Genomic DNA, 27886 nt, shown 5'->3' on the forward strand with positions numbered 1-27886 from the left:
TTCTTAATATGAACGCAGGGGTAGAGAGGTCACTGAGACCCTGCAGTGTGAATCTCAGCTTTGATAAGGAGGATCCCCACCACACAACAAAGACCTTTCCGTGAAAGATCAGACGTCAGAAATTCGCAGGGTGTCCTGGAGAGTGCTGGACGGATCCATCGATGTCGTGATTCTTGACAAAAGCCAGGTATGTGCTCAGTGAAAATGCTGAGATATGCCAGCACATACAGCAGCATTACATACTGAGCTCTGTGCCTTGTAGGAAGATGGAAAGCTAAACGGGTTCCAACCAATGTGGCATGAGGAGAAAGGCCTGACATGCCCAAATCTGGCCACTGAATTTTTGATATGTAGTATAACTTGTGATTTAGAGCATCGTCTTTGGGTGAGGAAGGAATCTGACCACATCTTTTCTAGGGAGAGTGTATCTTGACTGTCCAAAGTTCATGAGTATTCTGTTCTCTGTTCTCAGAGCATACACCTGATCCTCCTCTTTGTTTTCCACAAGTCTCCTGCTTGAAATTCTGCTGAATCTCCTCATTTTAGTCTGTTCAATGCAGAAATGTTTGTAGGGACATCAAATAATAGTTTCTGGGAAACTGAAAAGGGCTTTGGAGCACAGCACAGAAGAATCTGCCTTTTTTGTGGACGATTTAAGCTGATGCCCTCCAGACACTGGGGTGGATGTTGGGATTCCTGGCCTTTTTTCTTTTATCCTGTATATCTGTGTGCAAGAGAGGCCCTAAAGAAGTGAGTGCTTCTCCATACCTCAGTTTCCTTGGCTAGCAGATGACAATGGTGAGACACAGCTACCTCCCATAGTGTGTTTTGAGATCAAGAGGCAGAAATCCCTTGTGAGCTTTGCACTGTTTCTGTGCATGCAGCAATTAATTCAGCACCCGGTGTCTGGAGGGGATGGTGGATTTATATGGATGCCTTAGATAAGCATAGCCTTAGCACTGTTTCTTCTGAGACCCAAAATAATCAGAGGCAATTGGACTTTTTTTTTTTCTTAAGTGTTGCATTTTTAGAAGGTGATTCATCTTTTTTCTGGGATTTTGGATACTTGAATAGCCCCAGGGTCCCAGCAGCTTTAGTCTTTTTGTGAGCTGATTGTGCTCCAGTCCAGCCTGACTAACTCAGTGCAAACAAGAGTCTGATCTTGGCAACCAGAAGGAGTTTGGATGGAGAAGTATTTTTTGCCTTTGAAACTGAGATACACCTAGTCATTATCACATTATCTTCTTGCATGTCTCACTCTCCCCCACCCCAACTTCTCTTACCCACAGAAAGGCTTAGGCTGACGCTTCATGCTGAAAAATTCCTTCTCTGAAAGTGTGGTCAGGTGCTGGAAAAGGACACGCAGGGCTGTGGTTGAGTCACTGTCCCTGGAGGTGTTCAAGAAACATGTAGAAGCAGTACTAAGCAGCAGCATTTAGTGATGGTAAGTGGTGGGCAGTTGAACTAGGCTGTCTTGGAGGTCTTCTCCAACTTGGTGGTTCTATGAACACTTAGGAGGAACATTTTAAGCATCTCAGATGGCTGCAAGTCTTTTTCTCAGTCTGACAGATTACTTAATTGATTGCTGCATGCAGTTGCCACCTCTTTGTGGACTACCACAGAGCTTGTAAGCACGAATTTGTCAATTCAATGCAAAATAACAGCTAGCAGAAAGCAGAATTGTGTCCTCCACTTTCTGAACTGTGATTCTGATAGATATGACTCATATAATCTTTCCGCCCTATTTTGGTTTTTGTAAGTTTGGGTTCCTAGCAGCGAGACTGACTTCTTTATCTTCATATTATGTCAAGAAAGCTGTGTTAGTACAAGATAGTTAACAATCCTGTCATCCCTGTATCTCAACAAGATGCTAAGTTGGGGGAAGATGCATGTTATGTCAGCTGGTGTCGTATGTTCTCTGTCACTTTTTCAGTAATGTTTACTCTGAACAGGTAAACATGTATTCATACGTCTGTGTCATCTCTGTGTATCCTGGGCTGCACCCGAAGAAGCACAGCCAGCAGGTTAAGGGAGGTGATCTTTCCCCTCTGCTCTGCACTGGTGAGACCTCACTGAATTGCTGTGTCCAGGTGTGGAGTCCTCAGCACAGGAGAGACACAGATTCAAACTGAAACAAGGGAGGTCTAGACTGGATGTAATGAAAAAGGGTGGTAAAGCACTGGAACCAGTCACCCAAAGATGTAGTGGATGCCCTGTCCCTGGGGACATTCATGGTCAAGCTGAACAGGGCTCTGAGCAGCTGACCTGACAGTAGACATCCCTGTTCACTGCAGGGCAGTTGAGCTAGATGATCTCTTCCAACTCAGATGTTTCTATGATTCTGTGTAAAATCTCTGCCTGCAGCACTGAATCTTGTGTGAGTTGCTGTTAATACTATGGCAGCTAGGGCTGAAATATAGGATTCATACAAGTAGTCTTTGAAATGTCTACCTGTCTCAAAGAAATTGCAGTCAGAACACTCAACAAAATTGTCCCTTTCCTTTGTATAGTTGGGCACAAATTAAAACTTAGGTCCAAAATGCTTGCTTTTTGAGGCAGTTCAGAGGTCACAGAATCGTAAGGGGTGGAAGAGACATCTGGAGATCATCAAGTCCAACCTCCTGCTAAAGCAGGTTTACACAGGCAAGCACCCAGGCAGGTTTTGAATATCCCCAGATGAGGAGATATGCCCTCTCCAGTGCTCTATAACTCTAAAAGTAAAGAAATTTTTCCTCATGCTCGTATGGAACTTCCTATATTCAAGTCTGTGCCCATTGCCCTTTGTCCTGTTGCTGGGAAGTGCTGAAAAGAGCCTGGCCCCATCCACTTGACTCTCGGCCATTAGATATTTGTAAGCATTGATCCTCCCTCTTCACTTCTCCAGCCTGAACAGTCCCTGGTCTCTGAGCCTTTCCTCATAAGGGAAACACTCCAGGCCCCCAGTCATCTTTGTGGCCCTCCTCTGGACTCTCAAGAAGTTCCCTGCCTTTCTTGAAGTGGGGAACCCAGAACTGGACACAGCACTCCAAATGAGGCATCACCAGGGCAGAGCAGATGAGGGGGATCACCTCTCTTGACCTGCTAGCCATGCTCCCTTTAATGCACTTCAGGGTACCATTGGCCTTCTTGGCTGCAGGAACAACTGCTGACTCATGGCCAACCATTTGTCCAACACTCAGGTCCTTCTCAGAGCTTCTTTCCAGCAGCCAGCTTTCTCTAGAGGGATGCAAGGTGATCCCTCATGGCTATGCACACCCTTGGGGTGGGTGGCCTTCTGGCTTGTGTCATGGGAGGCAGCTAAGGAACAGTTGTCATTGCTCTGGTTGACTTGGCTTATTCCCCTGTCTGTTGCTATGATGTAAGCAATGCCATTTTGGACTTCACCCCCCAAGTTCATCATTTTAAAGCCCACCTCACTGGGTTGGCCTGTTGCTGCAAATGATTGCCCTGCCCCTTCTAGATAGGTGAACTCCATCCTCCCCTAACAGGTTATAATCTTCATAAAAAGTCCCATTGTTATAAAAACCAAAACCCTTGCACTGGCACCAGCCATGTTGCCAGGAATTGATATGCATTAAACATGTATTTTTGGCTTTCTTCTTTCTTCTACCTGGCAAAATTGTAAAGCAGATGACTCGAGCACCCATATTTTTCACTTGTGCTCCCAGGGCTTTATAGAATTCTTTGATTCTGCCCATGTTCCAGCTCCCAGTGACATTCATGACTATATATTTGTTTTTGATAGTGAAGCTGGAGGATGGAGACTGAAATGGAGTCCTGTTGGGTTCTTTTTCAGTCAACAGGGACCAAGGTGCCTCCTCCTCATGCCTATTGCTGGAATATGATTACTGAACAACCTCTCTCTCTCTCTCTCTCTCAGCACTTCTGATGCTAAGGAGCCTTTGTTTCTTGCAGCTCAGCCACTTGTTGTAAAAGGTCCACCTGTGCACATCCTATACAGGTCCTTACCTTACACTAAGAGAAGGCTCAAGGTACTCAGTGCAACCAACCACCTGAATAAAAGTCTCTTTTCTTACCAGTTCTGTCTGGGCGAATGCATCAGAATCTATCTCCAGGAATTTTCCTGTTTTAGCCCTCTGGCAAGTGCCCACCACCGTACAGTCAGAGATCAAGAGTGCTTCCCCTGATTGTGAGCCTTCAAGCAAGGTACAGTACCCTGTCTGTGCAAACTGCTGTGACAGAATGTTGCTCCCAGATGAGAACATGGCCTGTCTTGAGCCCTCCCTTCACACCCTGCGTGAATCAACTCAGTCCCTAGTGCAGATCCATGTTTGAAACACACTGCCCAAACATTTGAATTTGAGTCATGCTAGACCTTGGATACAGGCCAGGGCCTGAACTTCATCACAGTTTCTGCGTGTCTTTCTGCTTTAGTCCTTTGCATTCCACAACAAATTCATGATGACTTGGAAGCTGCAGCCCTTATTGATCTGCCCGTTCCCTACAAGAACAACATATGGCGTGTTTCCATGGCAATAGGTCCCCCTAAAGGGGCTTCCTTCTTTCTCTCAGTAAGGTCTTTTTATTGGTCTTTTTCATTATTAAATCATCAGAGACAAATGCACACATAGAAGAGTCAATGTCTGGATCAATGGACAGCAAGCAAAAAGGAACTTCTCCATATTCATAGAAGCGAGAGATTCAGAAGATCAAACAATGCAGCATCACCAGGCCCTTAGCATGTCAGTCTCACATATAATGGATGCTATGAAATCAGTACACATCTAACTCCTTGAAAACCTTCGGGGTTCAGCATGGGGAGCAGAGGAGAGGGAACTGAGACTTTTTTTTCTAAGTGCAGTATGGTGGGATGTGAAGAGAAGGTTAAGCTCTCTGGCTTAGACTTTGTGCCATGAGCAAGAGGGTTCCTGCAGGCTTGTTTAAATGCTATAAATAGAAAATTGTACTTAATGAGAATGTGGTGTGGCAGGCTTCTTCTGATGAAGTCTGATGAGAAGAGCATGGAGAAGAGGGCTTGGAACTAGATAATCTTTAAGGCCGCCTCCAAGCCAAGGCAATGATTCAAAGTGCATGACTTGTGCACTGGCGTGGTGTAGGAAGCAATCCCAGACCACCAGCAGCTGCTGTGTAATCTGTCCACTCCTCCCGCTCAGCAGGGAGGTTGAAATGTTCCAATGTACCTGCAGGGGTGAGAGGAGGCCAGCCAGCCAGGCTACAGCCTGGTTTGTCAGCGGTTGCGCTGGGCTGGTTTCCATCTCCAGGAAACCTGTGCTTATAAATCTCCTGCTGAATCTGTACTGTATTATCTTCCCAGTGGTATCTCCAGCCACTCCTGGCAATGAACTCCCACTGCATAACAATTTATATCTTTGATCACCTCATCCTGGGCAACGGAGTTGTGAGAACAGTAAATTGTTTAGGCCCTCAAAGAAGAGAGGGAATAAGCCTTCCAAACAGTAAAACCCCCCAAATCTCACTGCTCTCGCAGCTCATACAAGGGAATTGTCTGTGTGCTAGTAACAGCAAGCGAGAAAATACTGCTAATGCTGTTTTTGGTCAGAAATGTGTTCTGCATAGGCCTCAGTACTCCAAGTTTAGAGCCGGCACAAACGAGGCCTCGTGTAGCAACCCCTGTTACTGCCTGTGTGTTTATTTTTACCTCTCAGGGAAGATCCCAAGTGTAGATTTAAAACACTGCTCAATTTGCTAGGCAGAAATCAGCAGGCAGGAAGGCAGCGTGCTTCAGGAAAGTGGTCGATTGACCAAAGTAGTGCAAAATCCAGTGTGATCTTTCTTGTTCTCGTTCCATGTTTGTGTTTCAGCACTGCTGGAGATGAAATTCAGGAGCATATTGTTTCTGTGTGATACAGCATGTCTGCGTGCCAAGCAGGAGGTGTAAGCATTTCAACACATTTATTGAATGGCAGATTGCACACAAACCCCTTGAAAATGCTGGTGCAATTTCTATTAAGCATGCTGTAGGATTAGACGATGGATGTTGACTTTGCAGATTAGATGTCCAGAAGTGTCATTATCCTAGGACACGTGCAGTCCAGGCAGCACCACTGCAGCCTCTGTCCTGCTGTGCCTCAGGCTGGGATGGAACAACACCCTGCAACGTTTGTTCAGGCTGTAACTGAGCTCAGTGATGCCTCTGCTGTACGGTTCACTGCTGCTCTGGGAGGAACTCGAGTGAAGGCTAGCACTATCTAGTGGTTAGCGTGCTGTTTGCCTAGCCAAGTCATTTAAACTCTATCATTTGCTTCCCTGAATGAAAGTTAAATACACTTAGAGAAGGGATATCAGCAGCTTTTTTGGATAAGGTTCTATTTGTTTCCCACATGCTCGAACAGTTCTCCTCTTAATGTGGCTTTGTTTCACGACTGGTTCACTTCAGTGCAAATATTATAGTGCTTGGGTTTTCTGAGATGGAAGTAGTTAAAGAGAATGAAGTTGTTCCGACAAAGTCAGGGAGTTTGGCTGACAAAGCCTGTTTTGAACTGACTGGTGCTGGATGGAGGCCGTGGAAGTGCCTCTGTCTGGTAAATGTGGTTGTTGTGAGGCAGCCTGCTTCGTGGTGGCAGCTCCTGCAGGCAGGGCTGAGTGTCCCAGCTATCCAGCAGAGCTTCGTGGAGTGACATGTTTTGGAGGTACCACCGTGCAATGTATCCTCCCCCTCTGCAGAGGCCAGCATCTGTGCAAGGCTTTGCCATTTTCTCTTAGCTAATACTTGAAGAAAAAGGCAACTCACCTGCTCATGAGCTCACCTTGCATTTTGCAGCTTGTCCAAAGCAGTGGGAAGTGCAAGGTCCAAGGCCTTCCCCATCACAGCAGGGTGAACGCTGCCCGTGTTCTGCTCTGACCGCTCTGGCAGCAGGCACTGTGCCAGCAGCTACCAAACACCCTCTCTGTTCAGAGCATTGCACTGTCCTGGTAGGTTGCCACTGACACAAGGTCTGCTCGTCCTCAGTTCTTTTGAGTCCTCCTGTAAAAATCTCTGTACTGCAACTGTTCATCACTTTGAGAAGCCTGTTAATAGTGTGAGTGTACTGGAGGTTCTGTCAGAGAACTAATAATTTCACTCGTATTAATATCATGCATTATGCTTTCTAAGCTAAAGAAAGGAAATAATTCGTAATGTGCTGTGTTACACCACGGTAAATGCATCAGTGCCTCAAATGCCTTGTTTGCAAATTGTCAGATGGTATAACTGGAATAAGAGTATCACTAAGTAATGTGTATATTTATATTTCAGCAATGAAAGAAAATGGAAATTTCCCCTTTGCTGTTACCACAAATTATAGGATAAGTCATGACTAGGAGCCTCTTTTGAAGCTAGGCACCCATATTTTCTAAATCATATTTCTGAATCAGTCACTTAAATCTTTAATATCTTATAGTCTATCTATTTGTAATGTAGGATGATTGCCTTCTTAGGTCTGTTGGTCTAATTCACGTGGGGCCATTACTTTGAAAAAATATAGGCTGTTGATTATAGTTTAATAGTGAAGTGTTAGATTTAAAAATTGATGATAGAGAAGCAGTAAAATGCTAATACCCTACTTTGCTCGGATTGCAAATGCCATCTGAAAACTATTGCATAAGCAGTGGCTTTCTTAATTTTCCACTCACCAAAATCCACGTAATTATATTTTAAGATAATAATATGAGCATGTATGGAATTCTGCAGCAGTCAGAGGAGATTAGGTGAGCAATTGTGTAGATTGGAGATAATCTAAGTGAGAGGCTAAATTGAGACCTTAGAAAATATCTTGCCTCAAGTAAAACTGACAGTTGAATTCGATGAAGATTTTATCAAACACAGCACGAGTTTTAAGAAATCCAGCTGAAATGAAAGTGCTGCAAGGCATACACCTCCTTTGCAGCGTATGCTGTACAGTGAGATGTCCCTAATCATACACCTGCTTATGTAAGCACTTAACATTCATGACAAGCTAATAGTCCTCTTGCTCCTGATGGGAAAGCTAATCACTTGCAGAATTGTATTAGCAACTCGTTGATACCCCTTACTCTTCAGTACTCAGCTGAGGCATCCTTATGACTGTGGCATCGAAGTTCCAAAGGAAGATGAACAGTTCAGACTGCCAGCAGTCTGTGCCACTCACTGTCAGCTGGAGGAGATAGCTGGAGCATCTCCGGCAGACCCAGAGGTAATCTGGCTGTAGCCCTTCGCTGCTGTATCAGCTCTGGCTGTATCTCCACTGTTTATTTTCTGTGCATCTGCATAGGGAACAATGGATAGGGAGGCTGAAGTATGCAGCCCGAGGAGACTGGGACACTGCACAGCTCTTGGCCTCGTGCTGCAGTGCATGGCTAATGTGCAGCGCTCGCAGGGATGGCGGGGGATGCATATTATTTGCATAGATTGCATAGAAGGAATTAAAGCTGTTTGTCTTACTCTTTAAACAGGTTCCCCTTATCATATCCCATTATATAGCACAGAATATTTCTGTAAATCGTTTGATTTTTTTTTTTTAATTTTTTAAAGTGCATTTTCATTTCAGAGAGGTTTTCAAGTGCACAGGTATTTGAATAAATCACTGTGAATAAATTCACTTCTAGCAAGTGAATCTGTGGACTCGGTAGCTATTGAAGTGTCCTTTGGTGTGTTCAGGAGCAGTGAATCACCACATTCCTCCTATTATCTCTGTGAATAATGCAAAGTTTGTAACTCTCCAGTAGCAATGCACCTGCTCGTATCTGGAAGCGGCAGTGCTTCCAAAGCCAGGGAAGGATCTCCCCCAGCTTTTCTCTCTCTCCTTGGTGATGTTACCTACGAGAATGGCTGACTTCTGGAGTAAACTCTCCTCCCACCATTGCTGCTCCAGCCACACTGACATCCACTAATGCTCTTTACAGAAGATGATTTCTATTTCTAGCCCCACTAGCAGTCCTGGGAATTAAAGTGCGACCTCGCTCCTGTCAGGGTAGTTGCTGGTGAGCGCAGCAGTGCATCATTCAGCATGCAGCTGGAGGGGGAAGGGAGCTGCCGCTCTGCAGAACAGGGCAGATTTTCATCAATTCTTTGAAGGAATCACACAGCAATCCCTCCCTGTGCGGAGCAGAGGATCAGGACGTGGCTGGTGACTCAGTAGGTGGCACTCTGTTTCCTGAGTGAGCTCTAAGTCAGTGTGCCTGGGCTTGTTGGGGCGATTGGATTTGTCTTTGCTTCTGGTACAAGTGTGCTACGTTCATCAAAGATGTGCTCTTGTAAGGTAGGGGAGGTTCGGCACAGAGTCTGAGCTAGATTCCATTGGTGAGGATATCCTGGCTCCCTGGCATTTTCAGTTAGATGCGTTGTTATTTTTGCCTCCTTTCCACGCACTGTCAGGCAGCTCCTCAGTTCAACCCCGAGTTGGCTGCCTTACAGCAGAAGCTGCAGACATCCAAAAAGCCTTGTTAATTTAGAGGCGAGGTTGCCCAAGTCTATTTTCTCTTGACAGCACAACCACTACTGAGCGAGAACAGAAGTTAAGGCCACAAATGTGCCCCACTCAGGGAAAGTCTCTGAACACCAGGGCGACGCAGCGGTGCTGACCAGGCTAACCTCTGCAATTCATTATTTTCAGTCCGGCGGTCACTATCCTTCCTGAGCTCATGCACTATAACTGGTTACACTGCATCGTAGAATAGATGTTAAAAATCAAGGTTTATTTAATAAGGGTTACATCCAAAAGCAATATTCCTTGTCTGCTGTTAAATTAGGCACTAGACAGAACAGAAAACTGATCCAACTCCCTCATCCACACCCACAAAGTAATACCTACAAATTCATACTTTCACATCAGCTATGTGTCACCAAACATGTTCAAAGAGCACATGGTCTGGAAGTGCCTTTGCCCACGTTAGTTCTTACACATATTTTGTTGCAGCTATTTAGGAATTAACCATTCAGAGGTTGTGGTACATGTTAAAATGGGACTTTCAGCTCTAAGAAGTGGCGTAGACTTGGATGTAGTATTAAAAACAAGTATGTGCAAGCAAAACATCTGGCTTATATCGTGCTGGCTGTTCCCCATGCTGCAAGCTACTCAGTCACACTGAGTCAGCTCTAATAAAACAATACATGATGTGAATCTATTATTTTTTTTTCTGTAAGCTTTTGAAAATGGGAAAAGAGAAGTCAGGTTATCAAAGGAAGATATTCGTAGTACAAATCTCATTTAGACCCTTTTCCAAGCTATGTAAACAGTTTCCACTCTGGTCATGCTCAAGAATCAAGTTCAGGACCAAGCCTTGAGCCTCAGACATCAATGGATGAATCCCATTCTCTCAGTTCTGCCATGTGGATTCTCTGCTTGCAGGACAAGACTAATTAACTCCATCTGCCTCTGATGGGTGTGATGGAGCCAATTTCATCACCGTCAGCTCTGTGGAATCCCTAGATGGAAGGAAGACCGTATGAGAAACATTAGATTATTAGTATCAGTGCTTGCCCTTATGTACATCACATGCTCTGCTATCTCGCCAATAATTTATAGGGAGTGAAAAGTGTTCCTTGGTGTAAATACAAAATTCTGCATGGGTGGGATTAGAACTCTGAGGTACCGCAGTCCCCGAGAGTCCCTTCAGTGTAAATCCAGTGATGCCACTCTGAGCAGGTCAGACCGTGTGTGCAGATTGGATGTTCAGGAGATCTGGAATCTTAGTTGAAATTTAACTTCCAGCAAGTTTACATTGTAAAGGCAGGTGAATTTACTGTGCTGGAGTAATGTGCACACCAAATCCTTGGTGGTTTACAACCTTTTCTACCTCCTTCCTAGAGCCCAAAGGTTATCTCCTCCCTGCCATTCTGGATACCCCATTGTTAGAAGGCAGTGCACTTGATATAAAAGTTTACCTTCTGTGTTTTGTAAGTGGTGGGTTTAATGGTCAGAATGGAAGGGAGCCTGGCAGTAATCTGTAGTCACCAGTACACCCTTGTGGAGAACGGTGGTTTAAGAAACACACAGCAGCAAATTTTAGCCCTTTATCTTTGCTTCTCCACATGGCAAATTGTGCTTCCCCGTGGCTAGCTGGGCACTGGTATGTCATCAACACCTGCAGGCTGGGACTGAGGAATGTGAGGATGCAAGAACTGAAATATCAAGAAGTGCTGTAGATCAGGATGCAGGGCTGCTGCCCGTGGTGTGACCACGCTCAGAAAGTGCTGCAGTCAGACAGAAAGCATTTTAGTGGAGCTGCGAGCATCCTGGCAGCTGTCCCCAGTTGCTTCTTAGTAACTGAAGTCACCAGCCATCGCAGGGAAAAGAGACAGAAGAATCCAGAGATCTCTGAGGAAGGCCACTTACCTTCGTGTCTGTGCGTGTCTGGCCATGTCTATTTCATGCCATTAATTTGAAACTTGGGAAAAATAATTTTCTTTGTGCTTATTTCCTCCTGTATTCCCTGCAGGCAAATTAAAGATGGCTGGGAGGTTATTTGTTTTCTGTAATAACATACACAGCTTCCAGACTTCCTGCTATTGTGCGATTAGCTAGATTAATTGACTAGGAAAGATCATCTCAGGGCCTTAATAAGGAAGATTCATAGATTCACACAGTATTGATGCTTATTGCCATATGACACAGCCTTGCTCTTAGGAGCATATGGACCTATCAGGGACCTATCTGCTGAGTTCTGCCAGCACCTTGCTTTCACACTGAGTGAAGCATTGCATGGCACCTCGGGAGCGAGAAGCGGAGAACATCTTAGGAAACCTCGTTAGTGAAGAGCTGCAAAAGGCAGTTGCCATCAGCCTCTGCTGGATGTTTCTGGGAACTGTGAGTGTGCTGCTTTGTGACCCTGTCTGTCCATTGCAATCACTGGCATCTTTAATACCCTTAGAGGTACCTCAGAGTGTTAAATTCTGATTAGGGAGAGAGGGCCTATGCAGGCAGGGCTTTTGAGGCATATTCTGCCCTTCCATTGCAGATGCTTCACTGCAGCAATGCTGTTCTGCAGTAGCTCAGCTGGGCCATGGCACAGGCTTGAGGGGGACCAATTCTTATTAAAACTAGATTTTGAGGATCTTTGAGACGCATCTGCTCTTCTGTAAAACATTTCAGTGATTTTGATTGTAGCTGGTCTGACAAATGAACAAGCAGCACATGCACACCTTTCTTCGACAAACCCAGCAGTTTCCTGCAGCACATCACTGTAAATCCAGATCACACACTGACTTCACTGGTGTTGAGATGGTCTGGCTTAAGGGAAGGCACAGTTTTCTCCCTTGTGCTTTAATCCTGTTCAGTTGCTGTTTCTTTTTTATGGTCTAGGGAGTTAGGCTTATTTGATGCTCAAGAAGTCAATAATATGAACATAAGCAACCATGCTAGTTTGTGTGACTGACTGGAAGAACTGCTGCAGCTTTCTGAATGTTGCATCTTCAGGTACAGGCAACCGAGGCTGAAAATCAGTTTGCTCTGTGCACGTTGCTCGTTCACTGTGACAGATGTGTCTTAATATAAATTATTGATGATTCCTCACAGTGTAACAGTAACAGCCCTGTAGCATACAATGTAGAGCTGGTGGAACCTTGGCAAGGTGAGAACACAGTGCATTGGCATCTCTACATGTGAAGCATCTGGGAGGGATTGGATCACCACCATGTTGGGCAGTGAGGGTCCTTTGTGAGACTCCTCAACAAAGTATGAGATCCAGAAATAATTTCACTCTGCACTCTGGGTGAGTTGCAGCAATGTACAGAAGGCTCCTGTGCTCTAGGAAACCTGCCTTGGCAGGGGGTTGGACTGGATGACCTCCAGAGGTCCCTTCCCATTCCTATGATTCAGTGATTGTGTAATATCATGTGATTGTGTGTCTTTTATGCTTATATGTGGGGAAAATCTTTTAAAACCCCAAACAAATAAACTAGGAACTATTTAAACTGTCTTCAAAAATGAAAATGAGTGTTGTTGTAAGGTCTGCTGGCTATTGTTAACTCGCCATTAAGATGAAGGTAAGTTTCTTGAAGACTGCTTCATGGTGCAGTCGTTCAATGTTGTTCTTGCTAGGTGTGTGATTCTGGGCTTTACTGACCATTTCTGTCCAGCACAGGAATCTACAGAGTGTGGGCTAAATTCAGAGTCCAAGCTCAGTGTAAGCCCTACAGAACACCAGAGATTCCAGCAGGTTCTAGTTCCATCCTGATGCCAATGCTGTCAGTGCCAGCTACTTCTAAAGAAGGATCAGATGGTAGCGAGCAGGCCTGATCAAATAAAGCCAAAAGGCTTTATTGACTTGCTGACTTTGAGCCCTCCCAAATACCTGTTTTCTCTCTCTCTTTTCATAGCAATCACTGCAGTAACTTCAAATATCTGCCTTCTTGGTGGCCCTGAAGGCCCACTGAAAGTTTTTCAGTGAGCGTTGTCCAGCCAGGTACCCAATTCATCTCTGAACATTTTCAGCCAGAAAATGGGTGTCCCGTTGATATTAAATGCTTAATTACACTGGCTGCTTGTGCACTGGGAAAACATCAGGCAGATGAGCAAAGATTAGGTAATGAGCAACAATAGAGATGTGTGAAGTACATCAGTTGTGTTGACGAGAGCTCCCTGTTCTCCCTCTCCCACAGCTAATTTCACGTGTCTCTGTCTCGCTGTCCAGGTTTTATTGGGATTTGACCATGCTGCTGCTGATGGTAGGGAACCTGATCATCATCCCTGTGGGCATCACTTTCTTCAAGGATGAAAACACCACCCCGTGGATTGTCTTCAACGTGGTTTCGGACACGTTCTTCCTCATCGACCTTGTCCTCAACTTCCGAACAGGCATTGTGGTGGAGGACAACACAGAGATCATCCTAGACCCACAGAGGATCAAGATGAAGTACCTGAAGAGCTGGTTTGTGGTGGATTTTATCTCCTCCATCCCCGTTGACTACATCTTCCTGATAGTTGAGACCCGCATTGACTCGGAGGTGTACAAGACAGCCCGGGCACTGCGCATTGTGCGCTTCACCAAGATCCTCAGCCTCCTGAGGCTCCTGCGGCTCTCCCGGCTCATCCGCTACATTCATCAGTGGGAGGAGGTGAGCAGAGGCTGTGGTGCACTTGCATCCTAAGTCTTTTGTCCACTTATGCTGATATATTCCACAAAGGTGCCTTCATTGAATGCCCATTCTCCTGCTTTGTTCTGGTGTGGATGCTGGAGAGTTGTGTCTGGAGTGTAACGCTTTGCTTTGAGCAGGTTCCCAAGAGGGCCTTCAGCACTGTTACTTAGTGACTTGAGACTGTGCTGTCTCCTTCAGGGTTGTAATATATGTATATATGTATGTAATATATGTAATAAATGTATATATGGCCTGAGAGGTGAGTTCTGCAGGCAGCATGAAGTTATGAGCTGCCTGTGAGGGGAGCAGTTAGCATGTTGTGGGCCCCTCAGAGACTCAAGGGTCCAGAGACAGCAGAATGGAAAGGTCTAGAGACAGCTGGTTTGCAGAACCTGTGGCATTTATTTGTCCAGGTAACTTCTTTAACATCCTTAGGTCTTAAATAAATGGCTCGGTTATGTATTTATAGCCTTCTCGCTTTCTAAATTCTCTGGCATGGTGTTAAGGGGAAGAGGAAAGAAGAACATTCTGCAGACAAATAGTGTCTATTTAAAAACATAATGGTCTGGTGAAAAGCAAGAGCCCCACTAGTCTGTGCTGTTCCCAGAGGAATTTCAACACAGAATCATAGAACCATAGAATCACAGAATGGCTTGGTTGGAAGGGACGTCAAAGAATGTGTAATTTGAACACCTCTGCCATGAGCAGGGTTGTCAACCACTAAATCGGGCACCAAATCAGGCTGCCCAGGGCCCCATCTGGCCTGACCTTAAGCAGCTTCAGGGATGGGGCATCCATGACTTCTCTGGACGGCCTGTTCCAACATGTCACTGCCCTCTCAGTGAAAATTTTCCCCTGACATTTAATCTGAATCTCCCTTTTTTTAGTTTAAAACCATTCCCTCCTGTCCTATCACTATCTATCCACGTAAAAAGTTGATTTCCCTCCTTCTTATAAGCTCTTTTTAAGTACTGGAAGTCTCCTACATCTTCTCTTAGAGATCATTCTCTTCTCCAGGCTGAACAAACCCAAACTGTCCCTCAAACTGTCTTTGTAGCAGAAATGCTCCAGCTCTCTGTGTGTTTGTGGTACTCCTCTGGACATGTTCCAAAAGCTCCACATTTTTCCTGAGCTGGGGACCCCAGAACTGAATGCATTACTTCAGATGGGGCCTCACAGTGGCAGAGGAGGACAATCTTCTCCTTCTCCCAGCTGGCCACCCTTCTTCCAGTGCAGCTGTTGGTATCCCGGGCTGCAAGAGCATGCTGCTGGTTCATGTTAAGTTTTTCATCCAGCAAGACCCCAGGTCCTTCTCTGCAGAGCCACTCTGAAGGAGTTCTCCCAGTCTGTACTCGTATCTGTGCTTGCTTCAACCCAAGTGTGACACTTTGGCCTTGTTAAATCTCATTAGGTTCACATGGGCCCACTTTTCAAGCTTGTCCAGATCTCTCTGGATGGCATCTCTTGCTTCTGTCGTATCAAATGCACCACTCAGCTCGGTGCCATCAGCCAACTTGCTGATGTCATTGAAAAGATGGTTAAGGATACTGGTCCCAAGACAGACCCCTGGGGGACACCACTTGTCCTTCACCTGAACACAGAACCATTGACTACAACCCTCTGGCTGTGACCATTCAACCAATTACTTATCCACCAAATTTTCCACCTTTCAAACCTCGATCTCCAATTTAAAGATAAGGATGTGGTATGGAACAAGTTGTCAGGTTTCATGTGAGAGAAGTCACCACCTTTCCAGTAGCTTGAAAATTAGTTATTTTTTTCCCATCTCTGTGCTCTCCAAAGCAGAGAGAAAGCTCCCTGCAGCTTTCTCCACATGCCAGTAGCATATTTTCAGGACAAGGAAAGCTGGTCAAGGCAATTTCATCTTCTTTTCCATTTTTTCTATGCTGCTTTGGAGCAGAGACTGACGCAGAGCATGATCTAATGCAGAGCGTGCTCCTGGGAATGTGAAGGGGAAGCAGCCATGCAAGTCATAGCTGGATCACACTGAGCTGTCAGAACACTAATTCATGACAGAGGCAAACCTTTTTCCTCCTTCCAGCATCACAGACTCAGAGAAAAAGTATTAGTGCATACTTCACAAATTTCACGCTTCGTCTTTGTAGCCTTATAATTTGTGAATGTTTCACTTGCAGCAGGCCACAGTGGCTCATTGAAGTTTGGGATGACTTTTGTGCAAGGTGCTGTACAGATGTAAGAGGGGAGGGGAGACAGCTCCAGCCCTTAAGAATTCACTACTAGGTTAATTTGATTCATAGCACAGACAGACGGGAAGTGCACTGAGAGATGGAGACAAATGAAGCAGAAATGTGTTCCGTGGAGTGACTCAGGAGCTCGGAGACTGAGCTGAGCAGTGAAATATCTCCAGCTCTATTGTCTCATCCCTTGGTTGCTTTGCTTCTCTGTCCTCTAATCTGAGAGCACTAGGGAAAGGTGAGTTGATGGCCTTTGAGTTGTCAAAGTGGGTCCTTCATACTGATTTACAGGTAGCTATGGCAGCACAAAGCTCAGCACTTGCTCAGTGCTGCTACTTGACTTCCTTTCCATAACATGGTTGAAGAGGAATTGAATACATTTGTGTTCATTGTACTGAATTTGTAAAAAAAACATAATGAAATGTAAGTAAATCAGCTCCCTTTCCCCATCTCACTTCTCACAGTTTCACTGAGCAGCCATGTGTAATTTCACTGTTGTAAAGCAGAAAGGTGGGGCATTCTGCCCATTTGCTGGCCATTCTGGGTAACAGGGCTCAGCAGTGCTGGGTGCACTCCGGGTCGCTCCTGAAAAGCAGACACCCTGGAGTGATGCAGTGCTGCAAGTGGAAGGGACAGATGGTGTTGGATTGCAGTTGGAGACTGCAATGCAGACTCTGTTATGCATTGCAGAGCCCAGCAGAGCAAACACGACCGTCTTTTTTCAAACAGGGCTCGACCCAAGCAGCAGTTTTCCAATGACAGTATGGAACTAGGAGGTTTTCCACCTTCTTGAAAAAGAGAGAGAGACAAAGAGAAGGGGCAGTCTTTTGCCACTGGCACGGTGCGTGCTACAGGATGACAAGGAGATGGGAAAGAAAAGTGCTTCTTCATCTTTGTGTGGGAGTAAGCTGTTGTGCTCCCTGGAGCCACGCTGACAGTTCTCAGAGCAATCACTGCTGCCATGGGAAACTCAGCTCCTTGCTTGTACCTACTGCTGAGACTGAGTCCTGCGTGCGGAGGAGAGGAGGATGCGCTGTACGCAGAGGTGTCAGTCTTTTTGCTCTGTCTCCTATGTGAATGTTGCATCTATGCATTAGTGTCAGTGTGAGTGAGTACAAGGATAAGTGGTCACTTCCTGAACAGCAAGCCTCTCTGTTTCTTCCCCTGCAACTGTCCATGCTCTGCATGAATTTATCACTCACCCTGCAGTGAGGAAGGAACAGCCTTCTGTAGGGCTGCAGTGCTGTAAAACAGCCAGCCGCTCATCAGTTCCAGATCAATGCTAGTCATGAGTCTGTGGGCTCAAGAGCCAGTGGTTAGAAGTGCCTGCACTGTTCTGTCTCAGCAGTAGATCACTGCAACGTCCTCCCCCAGATCTGAACCGAGCACTTTGGGGCCTGCAGCTTGGCAAACACGCTAAAGCAGAAAGACACACAAAAAAGAAAAGCAATCCATTGCGCTCATATTCACTCGAGTATGAAAAAAAGCTTAGTTCCAAATGTGGCAGTTTATTTGCATTATCCATTTTGCATGAGTTGTCCAAGGAATGAATTTACCAGTAGGGCAGAATATAAATAGAGTCTTTCTGAAGTGTCTGCCTGTATCTATCCTGCAGTCAGAGGCTTGACTGCAGTGTTGGAAGACTTGGGCCTGGTGTGCCTGTGTGTTATAAACTTCATGGTCTGGTGGTTACCAAGTGCATAAGCAGAGGTGCAGGATGCAGCCTGGATCTTTAGCTGTACTACTAAAATTAGAGCAAGCCTGGGTACTTGTGTCACACCTTGGTCCTAGCCATGGGAGCAATCCAAAAACGGCCTAAGAGAAGATTACAGGGTTACATGTGATCCCTGGAGCAGCTAGAGAACTGCTGTGCTGGAAGAGGGGCTACTGGACAGCCTGAGCTCTCAATACAGCAGCAAAAATACAGAACCCTGCAGAATGCAGTATGTGATAACTGTACACACCCAGCATAACCCTGCTTCACACTGGCTGGCTTGGTGGCAGCCCAGGGGAGCTCTTGTCATCTTGGCCTTTGAAGCACTCCAGCAGCTCTTCAGAGTGGCTGGGCAGGTTTGTGGCTCTTGGCATGTGAAGATGGGGGCAGGCTGTGGCTCACAGGCACAGAGAGCTGTTGTCTGTGAGAAACTGGTCCAAGAAAGCCAGCTCTGAATATCAGCATCTTACAAACCTCATCCCAAGGTCACCCAGCAGAAATAATGAAAGCGGAACAGTGCCATGTAACCCATACACCCAATCAAAATGCACTGCAGATTGTGAGTGTTAAACAAAATTCCCTTTAGGTTTTCATGGGCGGAATTGATTGAATTTTTTCTTTTTGTAAGAGCAGTTTGCTGAGCTTTCCCTCTTTGATGCACAACATCTACCCCAGTGTTTGGTGCCAGGAGGCTGTAACCTGTGTTTGAGATCGAGCTATTGTGACTCATGAGCAAGGGACGTTTATTGGGATACCAGTAAAGTCCTGCTCCTATAAATTGGTTTCCAAATAGCACAGAAGCAGCGCTAGCCAAAACATCTTGATCTCAGAATCTTTTCTGAGAAATTATGGTGGGAAGGAAAGGAAATAGATGGTTTTCAAATAAATCAGAATGATAAGAGATTATCATAAGCGATGGGAATTTCGAAGATTTGTGTCGGATAAAAAAGAAGATGCAGTTTTTGACTTCAGTGCCTGTGAAGAAAAGGACAATTTATTGATTTTTTAAACTCTTACTTCAAGGAAAACATGGAAACCTTCCTGATTGCTGTCATTTTCTTCACTTGAGTGTCCACATTACACAGAAGTTTCAGAATAGAGGAAATGCAACTTCTCAGGTCTGCTGTTGGCCACAGATTGCATCATCTGAAAGATGACATTGCTTTGAGGAAGATTCAGAGATATTCCAGAAACGGATCCAAAGTCTCGAGGGGTTATGTGGAAGAACAAGGAGAGAGCTTCCAAAGAGTGTGAGAATATGGCTCTCAATTGATTTTCATTTTCATTTGAACAACTAATTCCCCTCGGTTCTTCTGACCTATTTGTAGCCTTCCTTCAATTAAATTAAATTAACATGGCTAGTGGCCTGGGGGATGTAATGTTAGTCCAAATCCATAACCAGCTCCTGAGGGGGGAGGAGCTGGGCGAAATGGTTGCACTCAGGCAGCACAGCGGGGTCCCATTCCGTGAGCAGTTCAAAATAGCTGGGCAGATTTGTCATCGATGCGATTTGCAATTCTGTCACGTTAAATAGCAAGGCAGGCCCATGAGAGTAACTCATTAAAACCTCTGGCCACCCTTGAGTACAGTCAGACTCAGCAAACACAGGAATGAGGCAGGGAGAGGGAGAACGGGCTGGGTTTCTTCCTTAGTTTGCGTTACCTAATTTCTGAAGGCAGCATTATTAAGCATTTGTCTTAATGTCATTGCAAGAGCTTATTAGAATCATAATGCCTGTTGTGGCAATTTGCATTCTCTCTGCACAGTGACCCAAAACCGGAGCATCTTTTCCTTTTAGAAAAAATCCCGGCTGCACTGCAATCAATAGCAAAAAACTAATGCTGACATATTAGAAGGAGGCTGCTCAGGATTCTACCCCGGCCTTTTCCATCAAGCTATTTTCTCCTGTGCAGAATGTCGTTGTGAAGAGAGGACAGGTGACCCAAGTAGGCAGGTGTTCCTTATTTCCGTACAGACACTGCATCTACCAGGACCTCTGGGCAGGTAGTGACCCCTGCCCTGTGTCACCTCTCAGGAGAAAGACAGGTAAAAATTTTTTCTTGGCAGAGTTTGTCTTCAACAGGAGGCTCTGCTGCTGTAACACAAATTAAGCTTTCCACCTGTGCAATGGGAGTGCACAGTTACAAAGACAGTATCATAAAAAATCGCTTATAATGAATTACAAGGAGCAAGGCAAATATTTGAATAGCTGCACAGCTACAAAGGGTGCCATAAAAAGGAAAAAGCCTTTTCTATTTTTTGCAGTCACCTTCTGGCAGCGCTTAATGCGTCTCCTGTCAACAGGATGGGATGATACGGGGAATGGATGGCTTGAGGGGCTGGGAGTAGGGCGCAGAGCCATTTGTCTCTAGGTCAGTAGTTCAGATCCTGCTTGCAGCAAGTGAAAGCCATTTGCCATCTCCTGGCTGTGTTGTCTCTGATGTGTTCCTTGTAGACAGGTACCTGCACGACAGACTCAGCTGGGGCTGGCCCTGGTAAGCCTCAGGCTCCCCTTCGTAGCAGCAGTGGGCTTTCAGTTCCCCTGCACACCTGAAGTCCCCTTGGATCCTGGCATAGGGCATATAACAGAAGGGTCTCGCTGGCGCCCAGCCTCCTGTTCCATGTGTCACAGGGCTGTCAATCTGCTCTTTTACACTGCCCTGAAATTATAAAGGTTTACAAAAGAGAAAGGCTGAGCTCCTAATGATCCCTAATCACTGTGATAGCCGGTTTTCCTCCAGCCTTTCATTTTCCTCATCCCTCCGGCTCCTCCTGTCCTACTCCTTCACTGGACGCTGTGTAAGTTCCCTTTCTCAGAGCTCACGTCCCCACATCTCTCTGCCAGCACCAGCTGCCCGCAGCTCGACTCCCATATCTTGCAAGCTGCCTGCTGTTCTGCTTCAGGCCATTGTTTTTGGAGAGGACTTTCTGGCAGGCCTTGTTATTGCTGTTGTGTCACAGTGACAGAGGGTCCTCAAAGGAGTCTGGTGTGAGGAGGTTCCTCCTGCAAGCAGTGCCATTTTCTAAGACTTATTGTAGAGGCTCTGTGTTGATAGGACGTGTCCCTCAACGCAGGGATGCAGCACAGCGTAAATGTGATGTATCACTACATACTGCTGGCATTAGGAACAACCAGTGCAGCTTTTGGAGCCATTCAGAGGGAGATTCCTGTTATCATTCGGGTTCCTGATCCACTGCCAAATCTGTTTTTGCATTAGCTGTATGGGAATAACGTTCTGACAGACTCTTTAAGGCCAGCACGTCTGAGGCACGTTAGCCTTGGCGAGTGGGGGCAAATTAATTGCTCCTCTCCTTGCAGCTTCTTCCAGGAAGGCACTATTGATTGCTTTCATATCAAGTGAAAAACTATGATGAGGTAGCTAAAGAGAACAGCATTGCCTCACCTCACTTATTTAGGAAGACAGGGTTGGAAGGGACTGTGCCACATCCATGTGTCACGTGAATGAAGCAGGAGCTTAACTTAGTGGAGAAAAAAAGGGAAAGAAAAAGAGAAAAAGAAGAAAAAAGGGAAGAATAAAAGGGAAGCATAAGGAGGAACGTGGCTGCATGGTGTTGCTTTTTACCATAAGAGACAAATATCAGCACATCTAGTAGTCTGTAGGCATTTACTGCACCCTGTGGCAAGTGCTATTGCGGGGCTCCAGGAAGGCCAAGAAGGCTCAGTCTCTCTTGCAGACCAAGCTCACTTGGGCAGAGTGCAGTGTTTGGACCTGTGGCCCTAGAACCATCACTAGATAATGCTGTGAGCTGAGGAATCCATCTGCCTTGCTGAGCAAAGAAGGTAGCCAAAGGCAAACTCTTACTTTTAGAAGATGCTGTGCACGGAGGAAAGGGGATAGAGTGATGTCAGCTGTGCAGAAGAGGCAGGCCCCATCCTGCCTGAGTAAGGTCTGTCCTGAGCCTCCTCTTCTCCACACTGACCCATCCCAGCTCCCTCAGCAGCTCCCCATAACACTTGTGCTCCAGACCCCTCACAGCTCTGCTGCCCATCTCTGGACACGCTGCAGGGCCCCAGTGTCTTTCTGGCAGTGAGGGGCCCAGCTCTGAACACAGCCCTCCAGGTGCAGCCTCACCAGAGCTGAGCACAGAGGGATGATCGCTTCCCTGCTCCTGCTGGCTGCACCATTGCTGGCACAAGCCAGGATGCCACTGGCCTTCTTGGCCACCCGGGCACACTGCTGGCTCGTGTTCAGTCGAGCATGGACCAATATTCCCAGGTCCATTTCCTCTACAGTTTTCCAGACACTGCCCCAAGCCTGTAGCAATACACAGGATTAATGTGGCCAAAGTGCAGGACCCAGCACTTGGTCCTGTTGAACTTCATCCCATTGCCCTCAGCTCAGTGATCACAGCTGTCCAGATCCCTCCTCAGGGCCTTCCTGTCCCCACTTCCTCCCAATTTGGTGTCCCCTGGAAACTTACTGGGATGCACTTAATACCCTTGTCCAGCTCATCAGTAAAGATACTGAACAGGACAGGCCCCAGTACCGACCTCTGGGGAGCACTGTTCATGCTAATACAATGCAAAACAGCCTTAACTTTCTTTGCTAGTTTGAGGTGAAAGGAGGAAAAGGTCTTTCTGGGGAAGGACAAGCTTCACTCCTTCATACACAGAGAAGTACGAAGGTTTAATGGGCAAGAGCCTTATTGATGAAGTTATTTTCTGAGCACCGCTGTGAAAAGAGCTGTTTTGAAGACAGTTTCAGGACATGCAATTATCCAGTTTGCCAGCTTAATGCATTCAACTTAACCTCATTTTTATGAAACAGAAATCAATGTAGTAACTTTTTCAGAGCAGAGAGATGACATTTTATTCTTGCTTTTCCCACAAGGATGCATATTTTTAAGCTTCCTCTTCTTCTTTAACTCCTCCCTCTCCCAGTTTTGATTAAGCAGGAACACCCCAAGGGCTAGAGGAAAGGATGAGGCATTTTCCATGTTCCCAGTCAGAATGGAAAATGTTTATGCAATCTTTTTGCAATGCATGGCAAAATTCTCCTTCACTTTATAGAAAAGAACTCAGAACTGCATCTATGACCCCAGTACAAGAACCTTTTTTCATTCCAATGCCATGTCACCAAGCAAGAATTCCAATATGATGTTGATGATGCTGATCTTCACCCCCAAGGTTCATTCCAGGGAACAAATGTCCCCCATTCTCTGCCCTTCCTGCCTCGGTCACTCTCCTTCACACTTAGGGATGTTTTGCTAATGATCCCTCCCTTCGTTTCTTCTCCCCTTCCTAAGCAGGAATTCCTTCAGAACAGCAGCAGCTGGAGCTGTGCACTGGATAATGTCTCTCCAGAAGCTCTTCAACAAGAGTGCACATAGAATTGGAGAGAGCAGTGTTAATTGCCCTCCTTGTGATAAATATGCCACCTCTCAAGTACTTCTACCCCTAGCACTTCCTGAAGTGCCTTGCACCACACACAGGGTATTTTAGTCAAGGAACAAATGTAAAACTGTAAACTGGGCACTGTTCCTGCTCTTCTGTAGAAACAAAGCCCTAACCCATTGTGGTACATAGATATCTTTACATTTTGTGGCTTTTCATCATACTGTGCTATGCCTAATAGCATTTCTCTTGAATTGTTGACTTGAGATAAATGAGAAGAGGATGGTATCATGCTTACTTTGGATCTTTGGTCCCTGAGAGGCACGAGAGAAGGCGAAAATTCAGGAATGCATTTCTCAAGTTTGGATTTGAGTCAAGAAGAGAAGATGATGGTCTTCAGAGTGTGCAAATGGACTTGGAATCGGAGATGACAAGCCCAGGGGAAATATTGAGGCCAGGGCCAAGACCTGAAGGTGACTGAGGACAAATTGGAAAAGAAGTGCTTGGTGCAGCACTGTGTGCTGCAGGCTTAGGAAGGGGAAGAGTTGGGGTCCACAGAACACTGCCCAGTGCTGAGGTGGTGCACAGAGCCCTGCTCCAGGAGTCTGCCAACGTGGAGGGTAGCATGGGGAAACCTGCAGCAGGTGAACATGGAGAGAACCTCTGCGTGCTGGCAGTGACGAACAGTCAGACAAGCAGCAGCAGTGCCTCCTTGTAAACACTGGGAAGAAACTGTGAGGATAATGTCTCTTAAAGCAGCTGACAGGCCTGCTCTTCCTCAAGTCCCTGGAGGGGGTGGAAAACAGTTAAGACACAGCAGCTGTGTTTGTTGTGTTCTTTTTTTTTCTTCTCATTTATATATTTTTTTTCACCCAGCAAACTACCGGGTGCTAATTCCTCTTGATTTGCTGCATCTCAGTGCAGCCCAATTTGGAGAGGCTGTCCCTCAAATAGGGTTGATTAGACTCCTCTCCAATATGCATCATCCAAACATCCACTAATTCCACTTTATCCCATCAGTGTGTCTGGCTTTTCTGATGCTACAAAGAATTGAGCTGGAATTGTCTAGTTAATTATATAAATTGCATGCAGCCAAAGTCCAGAGGTGTCTGTCAGGGCCCAGCAGTGACCACCAATGAAAGACTTTATGCAGAGAAGCAATTGTTAGTCATTCTCTCACCACCACAATTGAAAGCAAGTGAGAGAGAGGGAAAGAAAAGTGTGATTCAGGTTAATTGTACTTTCCCCAGCAGGCTTTCCCCCTCCCCACAGGCTTGGCCTATGCATGAGCCTTGCTCCTCTGCATTCCAAACACTTCCACGAAGATCTGCTGCCTGCCAGTATGTGCAGGCATCTTACCAGCTGGCTTTTTCAGCTGATAAATCATCCCAACCTTGTAGGTACGACAGAAGATGAATAAGGACTTTCTCCTTTAGCTCTCTGCCCTCCAGATCTGAAGACACATTTGCGTTTTGTCTTGAGAGTGAGGCAGACCCAGTCTAACTTTGGAACGGGAAAGAAAAATGGAGGAAGGAAGAAAGCAGAATGAGGAAAAATGAACACTGGCGAAGGCCTGCTGCATCACCACGTCTGTCCTGGCACTCAGCTATCTGATCTTCAGAGGCTGTTGTAAGATAAGTTTTAAATGCCTCCAGTAGCAAGACACTGTCACTTCTCCTGGGAAGTTCATCTTGCAGCACTGCCTTATACACCGTGAAAGAGATTATTTCCAACTACAGGAGATTGCCTTGCTTAGCCAGGCGCTGACTGCTTTAGTCCACAGAGAGCATGTGTGCTGAAGAGCGGAGAGCTGGTCTGTGCTGTTTCCAGGTGGAGGAGATTGGTTTCTCCAGCACAGAAGGCAAAAGGAAAGGTCTCTCATATCCACTGTGAGGAAGGGGACTGAGTGTAGCAGGTTGTAGCTCCTTCCTGCCTTGCTGCCGCACACAGAGCTTCCCATGGCTGCATGCAGGTAGAAGCAGTGCAAGCTATGCGTCGGGAGAACTTGAAGAATCCTTTCTGGAGCTCCTCTCCTGACCCTTGGCAATGATGCTGCTGGAGGCAGGATACACATGACGCTGCTGCTTCTCTTATTCAGATTTTTGCCCCTCTCCTTACCCTCTTCAAGGTCATTTCAGCAGTTGGCAGGGAAGGAATAGTGCAGTCCATTTTAGGAAGATGGAAAAAACCCTTCAGTTTGCATCCTGGCTCACTGTGAGTGCTGGGAATGCAGACAGTGAGCGATGGAGCCAGGCTGGAACACGTTCCTCTCTGGCCTTTACCCTTTCCATCCTCCCTGCCTTCCCAAGGCAGAGCATGCTGTGAGCTTCTGCAGGAGATGCTTCCTTTAAAAGGAACTTTTATCGCAAAGCACTTGCCCCTTATCTGCAGACTTCAGATGGGGACGTGCTGCTCAAAGTGCTGATTGGAGACACACAGCAGCTGGCAGCAGCTTTCCTTCTGCTGCTGAAGGGAGGTAGCTCCCTGGATCTTGCTCCCAGCCTGGCTGCAGCAGCGCAGCCGCCACGCCAGCCATGCACGGTCACAGGAGAGGCAAGCCTCCCCCTACATTCACCAGCATTGCAGAAAAATAAGCACGCATCTGCTGGCTTTGCTCAGTAGCACTACAGAAGGGGAATTTTACATGTCAGAGCTGATCATACCCTCACCAAGTGTCTGTGTGCTTTGGTGAGGCTTGCACAGTCCCTTTGGAAGCTTGTAGTGTTTCATCACCCCTGCTCAAACTTGCCCCTGGGTGCTACAAGTGCCGTTCAGCAAGCTCCTGAGAGTGGAAGTGTAGGGCAGCTCTGCCATTTCCTTGCCTGGGAAATGATGCCCAGCCTGAGCTGCAGGATGTGCTGCTTCTTTCTGCCTCGTTCATTTTCCCTTCCTACCTCGACACCCTGCAGATGGAGGGCAAGTGGCCTCCGAGCCCAGCGTTTGAACCTGATGAACTAATGGGATGAGGGAAGGAGTTGTAGGCAGTGCTACAATCAGCCATTTGAGTGAAGCAGTGCCTACTTTGATTCGCTAGCAATTTTTGGAGTAATTTGGATGAAAAGTTTCCTGCTTTCCTCCTTCCTAAGAAGTGAGCTATAGGACACCATTCCAGATCTTGCTGCACTGACTTAGGTGGGCAGAAATTGTTGTTGGGAGAGACCTCTCAGGTGGGACAGGATGTTTGCATGTGATTGAAGTGGAAAGACGGGATGGAGGATATTTTAATTCCCAACAGGACTAGGCCCCACACAGAGGCTTCCTGTTCCCATCACTTATCTGTGGATGGTCAGTCTGACAGCTAACAACCAGCCTACTGCCTCTGGGACTGGCAGTTCAGCACACTGTGGGCTGCTTTCTGGAGCTGGAAGGTGGCAATGTTGTACCAATGAGCCAGCTTAATTGACAGCTGGCCCAGAAAAGGAGATATGCTGATGGATAGGAGGCAGCTGCTAACTCCAGATGCCAGTGCTGGCATCAGAAAAGAGGCAGGAGAATAGACCAGGAGCACGCCAGTGCTGGGGAAGTGAGTCTGGGACATAGCAATGTGAGGGGGCTGGTGCATGATGGCATTGACAGCTTCTCTGCTTCTTACTGGGAAGACTCAAAGCCCCCATTTAGGGTTTTCCCTAATATATTCTACCCCTCACCCTCAACATTCCTCCTCAGTTCTCTTTTCATGTCCAGCAGGTCTGAAGAACCCATTACCAAATGCTTTCTCATCAGTCTCATCAGATATGTTTACATCCTGCATGAGGTTCAGCCTGCAGATGAGAGAGGGGATCCCTAATGAAATTGTAATGTTCAGATCGTTTCTGCTTGGGAGAGCTAAGAAGCTCAGGCTCAAATACCAATCACTTGCTAAAAATTTGGATGCAAATATAATCCTTGTGGAGTATGAGGTGTGTGGGTTTTTAGGGAATTCTGAAATATGATGATGATGCTGCAAGCCCACCAGGTATTCTTTTAAGTTTAGAGAAAGAAGATAAAACCCCTTGTCTTATGAGATTTCAGCTATGTCAGGGACAGAACTGGGAAATCAGAGCCCATAGTTTTGACTTCATACTAAGCCCCAAACTAATGGAGCAGGCTCATATCTGGATTCTCCCATTCCAGCTTTGACTTCTGAGGAGGCCCAAGTTTGGTGCTCTGCCTTTGCTTCATGCCATGCTGTTTTACCTCATCTTTCTGAGGCTTCAAAACAGCCTTTCTTACCACACACTGCTCTAGCAGAACTCCTTGGCTGCAGCTTAGCTCTCTATTTGCTTTGTGGAGGAAGAGTACCATAGGCACAAAGAAAATAAGTAATAGTGTTTTTTAAAACAAAGAATAACTTAGTTGTAGTGCTGAAGCTTGCTGAGTTCAATACCTTTGAATTGTTTGGGAAGAACGTGCCTGCTGCCCTGATCCCATATGTTACAGCTGCTCCTGCTATCTACCCCCTCTTCCTGAGATGCTTGTGTCCTCACATTTTTGGCTTTGCCAGAGCTTTATGAGGTTGAAGATCCAGCTTCATTTATAATCACTGCTGACAATAATAATTCTGCCTTAGGTTAGAAGTGCTCGTG

At 46.2% G+C, this 27886-nt stretch overlaps 1 protein-coding gene across 4 annotated transcripts in view; it reads left to right on the forward strand.

The window, feature by feature from the left end:
* Positions 1-27886, forward strand: part of HCN4 (hyperpolarization activated cyclic nucleotide gated potassium channel 4) — a 144762-nt gene that overhangs the window by 62614 nt on the left and 54262 nt on the right. For all 4 annotated transcript variants that reach the window (XM_048956124.1, XM_048956125.1, XM_048956122.1 and 1 more), the window contains one exon: positions 13591-14014. In XM_048956124.1, the coding sequence (XP_048812081.1) occupies positions 13591-14014 (424 nt within the window). The remainder of the gene's footprint in view (positions 1-13590; positions 14015-27886) is intronic.

Source organism: Lagopus muta, chromosome 10 (assembly GCF_023343835.1).
Source record: "Lagopus muta isolate bLagMut1 chromosome 10, bLagMut1 primary, whole genome shotgun sequence".
NCBI lineage: Eukaryota > Metazoa > Chordata > Aves > Galliformes > Phasianidae > Lagopus > Lagopus muta.